The sequence below is a fragment of the Babylonia areolata genome, chromosome 5 (assembly GCF_041734735.1).
Source record: "Babylonia areolata isolate BAREFJ2019XMU chromosome 5, ASM4173473v1, whole genome shotgun sequence".
NCBI classification, from domain to species: Eukaryota; Metazoa; Mollusca; class Gastropoda; order Neogastropoda; family Buccinidae; genus Babylonia; species Babylonia areolata.
Genome location: NC_134880.1, coordinates 38,685,964 through 38,693,463, shown reverse-complemented (window position 1 = coordinate 38,693,463; position 7,500 = coordinate 38,685,964). Strand labels below are relative to the sequence as shown.

At 45.6% G+C, this 7,500-nt stretch overlaps 1 protein-coding gene across 1 annotated transcript in view; it reads left to right on the top strand.

Annotated features, from left to right (window-relative positions):
* LOC143282052 (uncharacterized) overlaps positions 1–7,500 on the top strand; it is an 870,172-nt gene that overhangs the window by 373,176 nt on the left and 489,496 nt on the right. Inside the window, exon 5 of the mRNA XM_076587494.1 lies at positions 3,890–4,083. Within this exon, the coding sequence (XP_076443609.1) occupies positions 3,963–4,083 (121 nt within the window). The 5' untranslated portion in view covers positions 3,890–3,962. The remainder of the gene's footprint in view (positions 1–3,889; positions 4,084–7,500) is intronic.

The following is a 7,500-nucleotide window of genomic DNA, read 5'->3' as shown; positions in this document are numbered from 1 at the left end:
TTCTTTTCCTCCTCATTCTTCTTCGTCTGCTTCTTCTTCTTTGTCTTCTTCTTCTGTTTCTTCTTCTTCTTCTTTAGCATCATCATCATCATCATCATCATCATCTTCTTCTTCTTCTTCTTCTTCTTCTTCTTCTTCTTCTTCTTCTTCTTCTTCTTCTTCTTCTTCGTCGTCGTCGTCGTCGTCGTCGTCGTCGTCGTCTTCTTTCTTCCTCCTAATTGTGCTTCTTCTTCTTTCGTTTTCCCCCCCAGTACGATTTCTCTGTTGTCAACGCGTGACAGTAAAGTGCTTCAGGTTTACCTTTCTTGTTGTTTGTTTGTTGTTTGTTTGTTGTATTTTTGTCCGTCGTTGTTGTTTGTATCTTGTTGTTGTTCTTCTCATCCCCTGCCTTCTCCTCTTCCTCCACCTTCTTCTGCTTCTTCTTCTTCGTCTTCATCATCATCATCATCATCTTCTTCTCCTTCTTCTTCTTCTTATTATTATTATTTCCCTCCTCCTTCTCCTTCTTCTTCTCCTCCTCCTCCTCCTCCTTCTTCTTCTTCTTTTCCTCCTCACTCTCCTCCCCCTCCTCCTCATTCTTCTTCTTCTTTTCCTTCGTCTTTTCCTCCTCCTCCTCCTCCTCCTCCTTCTTCTTCTTCTTCTTGTTCTTCTCCTCCTCCCTTTTCTTCTTCTTCTTCTTTCGGGCTTGTCCCCAAGTACGACCTCTCTGTTGTCAACACGTGAGAATCGGGGCTTCCTTGATCCTAAAATGCGCCAGGTTTTCCGTTCCTCTTTTTGTTGTTTGTTTGTGGGTTTTTTTTTGTTTGTTTTTTTGTTTTTTGTTTGTAGTTGTTTGTATCTTGTTGTTATTGGTCTTCTCCTCCTCCTCCTCCTTCTTCTTCTGCTTCTTCGTCTTCTTCGTCATCATCATCATCAGCGTCTCTGTCAACACGTGACAATCGGGGCTTCTTCTTTGATCCAAAAGTACTCCAGATTTATTCCCCCCCCCCTCTCGCGCGCATCCCCCTCCCCCACCCCCCCACCCTCCGAATCCCACCCACACCTTCGTCCCACATCTTTTGTACCATTGTGGACACTGTCAACCGCATCCACTGCTAACCGTTTGAATGTCAGTCAGATGGAACTATCACGTCCTTCACATCTGTCGAAGTTACGCGTTGGATTGCTGTAATTACATGGCTAGCTGCCACTCTCTCTCTCTCTCTCTCTCACACACATACACACACACATGTACACACACACACACACGTACACACACACACATACACACGTACACACACACACACACACACACACACGCAAGGTGTCGGCAGATTGCACCTGAACTGTCAGTCACATTGATGGATGGTTCAGTTCAGCTTTCTGGGACTTGTCAGTGGTTTCTCTGAGTGTTTTTTTTTTTTTTTTTTTGTTTTTGTTTTTCGTTGTTTTTTTCTGTTTTTTTGTTGTTGTATTTTTTGTATTGTGTTGGCAGCTTTTTTTCCTTTATTTTTTCTTCTAACACGGAGATTGTTAAATGACGTATTTACTTATTTTATTTCATGTCGACTTTTGTGACGCATTCTCGTGTTGTTGTTGTCGTTGGTGGTGGTTGTTTTCCTGGAAAAAAAAAGGTTTTTGAGTAGAGGTTTTGTGACGCGTTTTGGTCCCATGTTACTGTTTATCATCATCATCATCCTCATCATCTTCTTCTTCTTCTTCTTTTTCTTCTTCTTCTCCTCCTCCTCCTCCTCCTCGTCAGGTCAGGGGCATAGACCTTGCTACTGGTCCCATGTAACCCAGTACTACCTGCCGCATGTGAAGTCTCCCAACGACGGAACAGTCGAAGGAGGAAACCTTTCCCAACGGCTGTGAAGGTGGAAGAGGATGACCAAAGGGCAGGGGGAGCTCTTTTCCTTGGCTGGAAGTCCTCCTAGGAGACGGAGCTCCGAAGAGAAAACCTGCACCTGCCTAGGCCGTCCTACACGTGGCAGTATCTGCACCTGTGGGACTGTGAGCGTCGGTAGGCGAGAGAGTGGGGAAGTGACTGCACAACTCCTCCTCACTAAAACAAAAAAGTCACCTATGCTGGTCAGGCAATCAGGCTAATGTCGGAATGACGAGCTAGCCCTTCAACACCCAGCTTACCCAAGCCCTGCGGCGATGGAGAAGTGGTAACGGGGACAGGCAGAGGATGCTGCTGGCAGTTCCTAGTCACGATTCTGCACGAAGGCGGCTGTGGGGTGATGGTCGTCCGCCGTAGACTGGGGTAGATGCGGCGCCCGTATCCTCCCACAGTGTCAGAGCAGCCCTTTTTAGGCACAGCACTGCTCTCCCCACATGGGGAAGGGGAGATAAAAGGATCCCTAAACAAAACTCGCCTCGCCTAGTTCCTAGTAGGAAACCGCACCTACTTGGACATCCAACACTAGTGGTCGAAAACAACAGAAGAAATGAACCAGGAGTCATGCCCTGACTCTGGGTGCCTGGAATGTTCGCACACTTTTGGACAGAGACGACAGACCAGAAAGGTGCACAGCGCTCATTGCTAGAACGCATGATCGCTAACAGGTGGACATAGCAGCCCTGAGCGAAACCAGGTTTGCCGGTGAAACCCAGCTGGAGGAAGCTGGAGGGGGCTACACCTTATACTGCAATGGGAAGCCAGATGACACCCCAAGAACCTCAGGCGTGGGCTTTGCCATACGAACCACACTTGCACGACAGCTTGGCAGCCTTCCACGTGGGATAAACGAAAGGCTGATGACCCTGCGTCTGAAGCTGTCCAAGGATCGCTTCGCCACAGTCATCAGCTGCTATGCCCCGATGATGACCAACCCTGATGACATCAAAGAATCTTTCTACGAGGAGCTCAACCGCACCATTTCAGCGGTAGACAGAAAGGACAGGCTGATCATCCTTGGGGATTTTTGATTACGATGCTTGTGTTTTTGCAATTCTGGTTTGCTTTTTCTTCCGATACTGATATTCTTTGTCAGCGCTGTGGGCCGAGGGGCGGTACAGCTGAGTGGTTAAAGCGTTGGGATTTCAATCTAAGAGTCCCGGGTTCGAATCCTGGTTACGGCGCCTGGTGGGTAAAGGGCTGAGATTTTTTCGATCTACCAGGTCAACAAATGTGCAGACCTGCAAGTGCCTGAACCCGCTTTGTGTGTATACGCACGCAGAAAATCAAACACGCACGTTAAATTTCCTGTCACCCATGTCACCGTTCTGTGGGTCATGGAAACAAGAACACTACCAGCATCCACAACCCCCACGCCACCCCTCCCCCACCCCGAAAACGGAGTATGACTGCCTACATGTCGGGGATAAAAACGGCCATAAACTTAATGATAATAATAATAATAATATTTATATAGCGCTGAATCTTGTGCAGAGACAAATCAAAGCACTTTCGCACCAGTCATTCACACGCATGCATAACTCCAAAACTGAAGAAGAAACTGAAGACAAGGAAGAGACAGGGGAGGGAGGTTATCTTCTGAAGAGGTAGACTTGAAAGAACTGAGTGCAGAGACCTGACGAAGCGAAAGAGGAAGTTCATTCCAACTGCAAGGTCCAGAGACAGAGAAAGAACGGCGTCCAACAGTGGAGTGTTTGAATCAGGGTATGCGTAAACAGAGTGGATCCGAAGCCGATCGTAGAGAGCGAGATGGAGTGTAGAGGTGAAGGCAGCCACAATGATAGGAAGGGGCATATTTGTGAAATACATTTATAACATAGAGTGCTGATCTTGTACTTTATTATGTGTGAGACAGGGAGCCAGTGGAGATGTTGCTTCTTCTCTGAAGACCTTGTACTGTCCAGTTTCTTATCACCCATCAATGTGTAGTTTTTTTGTCAATGGTTATATGCTTTTGTTACGAATTTTTGTTGTTTTTGTTGTCAGGTGAGGGAGGGAGTGGGATGCTGGGCAGTGTGCTGACGGAAGAGGGGAGTGGACAGCGGGCAGCTAGCGGACCATGGCGGCACCAGGGCGGGCGCCCGTGCGGCTGGAGATTGGGGTGCGGCGGGTGGTGGTGCGACTGGCGGTCTGCTGGTGGCTGGGGGTGCTGGCTGGCCCCGTCATCATGACAGCTGCAGGTCTGTTGTGTGTGTATTTTTTGTTGTTGGTGGTGGTGGTGGTGTGTGTGTGAGTGTGAGTGTGTGTGTGTGTGTGTGTGTGTGTGTGTGTGTGTGTGTGTGTTTTCCGGTTGGTTGGTAATATTTTCGTTGGTTGAAATTTCGATTGGTTGGTTGGTTGGTTGGCTGAAATTTCGACTGGTTGGTTGGTTGGTTAATTGGTTGGTTTGTTAAGTGGTTGGTTTTGCTTTGGTTGGTTGGTTGGCTGGCTGGTTGGTCGTGGTGGTAAGTGGGTGGTGTGATTTTGTTGTTGTTTCCTCTCCTTCTTCTTGTTCTTGTTTATTTCGTCTTCTTGTTTTTCCCTCCTCCTCCTCTTCTTCTCCTTCTTCTTCTTTCTCCTCCTCCTCCTGTAATTCTTCTTCTTGTTGTTGTTTGTCATATCGTTGTCGGTGTTGTTCTGGATCTTCTTCTTGTTTTTCTTCTCCTACTCGCATCCTTCTCCTGTTCCCATTCCTCCTCCTCCTTCTCCTTGTCTTCTTCTTCTTCTTTGTCTTTTTCTTCTTCTTTGCGTTGTTGTTTTTCTTCATATTATTGGTCCTGATGATGTTCTGGTATTTGCTGCATTGTTGTTATTACTTGCTGCTGTTTGTAAAGACGGTTTGTTGGGTTGGCGTGAAATGACAAACAAATGAATATATATATATATATATATATATATATATATATATATATATATATATATATATATATATATAAAGGGTTATGGCGAAGGTGATGAGAGTGAATATCGGTGGCTGTGATGCCATGATGATGTGGGTCATCAAATGATGGTGATCGGGTGTACGGTGAGTAGTAGTGATGGCGAACATCATTGTGAAGAAGACACTGGCGATAATGCCAATGAAACCCTCAGTGGCTATGGTGAAGAATAGAGAGAGAGAGAAAAAAAAAGACAAAAAAAGACGATGAAATCTACGAACTACAGCAATGCATTTGCGTCCTTTTATTTTATTTTATGTTATTTCTTTTTTTTTTTGGCTTAAATTAACATGATGAACCTAAACGGCTCTTCTCCCAAGGGACGGGGGTTGACGATCAAAATTTTTTTTTTAATCTCCTCGTGAAGTGGCAGCTTTCGGTCGCGGGGAGCGTAACCAGCCATCGGATGATACAGTGCATATACCCTGCCAGCCTCTGGAAGCACGGTGCCGGGCTGATGCATGTGTGTAGTTCAGTGAATTAAAGACAGTGTCAGGTAGCTCGTCAAGGGTGTGTCGGTCGGCGTTTCTTTGTTCTCCTGTGGCTTTGACATCAACCGAGTCCGGCTAAGGCTGCTAGCAGTGAAAGCCTGGGACCGCGCTTTGGGGCGGCGAACCGCCGTCAAGCGAATTTGAAACCAAAAAAAACTTTGAACAAATGATGATGATGATGGTGATGATGGTAATGATGGCGGTGACTGGTAGGCGTTTTAAGCCTTGTGAAGAAGGGGAATTGCATGTGTGAAAGCACATGTAAACGGCGATACAGTAATCCGAAACACATGTAGTGAACAAGATAAGAATGGTGATAATAATGATGGCAGTAACAACAACAACAACAACAACAATACTACTACTACTACTAACAACAACAACAACAACAACAACAATAATAATAATAATAATAATAATTATTATTATTATAATTATAATAATAATAATGTATAAGAAAATAAAAAGCAACACACTAAAAAAAAAAAAGAAGAAAAAAAAAAGACTTTATCGTGAAAGTGGGTCCCGTTGTGTGTGATTCAAACAACAGCGCTACATATTATTCGCGTAATAAGTGACATGTGACCGTTGTTATTTCTGACAAGATGTTGTTTGACAACTGGGCTTTCAACGTGATGCTACAACGTACAAATGAATATGCAGGGCGGTTTTTTTTTTTTTTTTTTTTTTGTTACATGCCTATCGGTAATGCGAATGTGGGACGTCGTGAAGACTGGATTTGCTAACGTTTCGGATGAATGATGAATTAAACACTTTCAGAACTTCGATACCCCCCATCCCTTCCATTTGATCTCTCTCCTTTTCCATCAGTCCCTTTAGTGCTTTACGCCCAACGCCTCACGCCCCCGCACCCCCCCCCCCCCCCCCCCCATGCCCCCTACACTAATTGTTTATCGTTGTAAAGATAACAACTTTTACGTTACACACTCTTGAACCAGGTACAGCATAGGGGGTCTGAAAAGTCATGACTTCCACTTTGTGAACTGTGCCGAAGGGCAGCCGTAAAATCCTCACGATGCCACAAACACACACACACACACACAAGCACACGCACACGCACGCGCGCACGCACGCACACACGCACACGCACACACACGCACGCGCGTACGCACACACACGCACACTCACACGCGCGCGCGCACACGCACACACGCGCACGCACTCACACACACACACACACACACACACGCGCGCACGCACTCACACACACACACACACACACACACACACACACACACACACACACACACACCCCTCCCCCTCTCTCTCTCTTTCTCACATACACACACACAAACACAAACACACACACACACACATACACACACACACACACACGCACACACACATTCACACACACACACTTCTCTCTCTCTCTCTCACACACACACACACACACACACACACACACACACACACACACACACCTACCTCTCTCTCTCATTCACACACACACACACACACACACACACACACACACACACACACACACACACACACACACACACACACACACACACACACACACACACACACACCTCTCTATCTCTCACCCTCTCTCTTGCCTCACTCCCCCTTGGTTCGCTTTTCGGAATAATTATGAACATGACCCCCCACCCCCCTCTACCCCCACAACCTCACCTCCCTCCCCACCCACCCACCCACCCACGCACCTCCGCACTCCTAGCCAACCTCGCCCGGCAGCGGCCTTCCCCCCCCCCCCCCCGCCCCCCCTCGATCAAGAGTCAGTCGATCATCATTATCACTTCACCCGTTAAATTGCCAATCCCACACAGGGCCCACCTGCACAAGGCAGCCCATCGCTGGACGCAAGAGATAATGAATGAATGAATAAATAAAGGAAGGAATGAAGGAAGGAAGGAATAATTGAATGAGAATAGATAATGAATGAATAGATGAAAGAATAGATAATAAATAGATAATGAATGAATGAATAGATAAACAATAGATAATGAATGAATGAATAGATAATAAAGAGATAATGAATGAATGAATGAATAAATAAGTAAACGAATCAATGAATGGATGAGTAAACAAATAAATGAATGAATGAATGAATGAATGAATGAATGAATGAATAAATAAATAAATGAATATATAAGTAAATCGATAAATAAGGAATGAATAAATAAATAAATAAATTAATTAA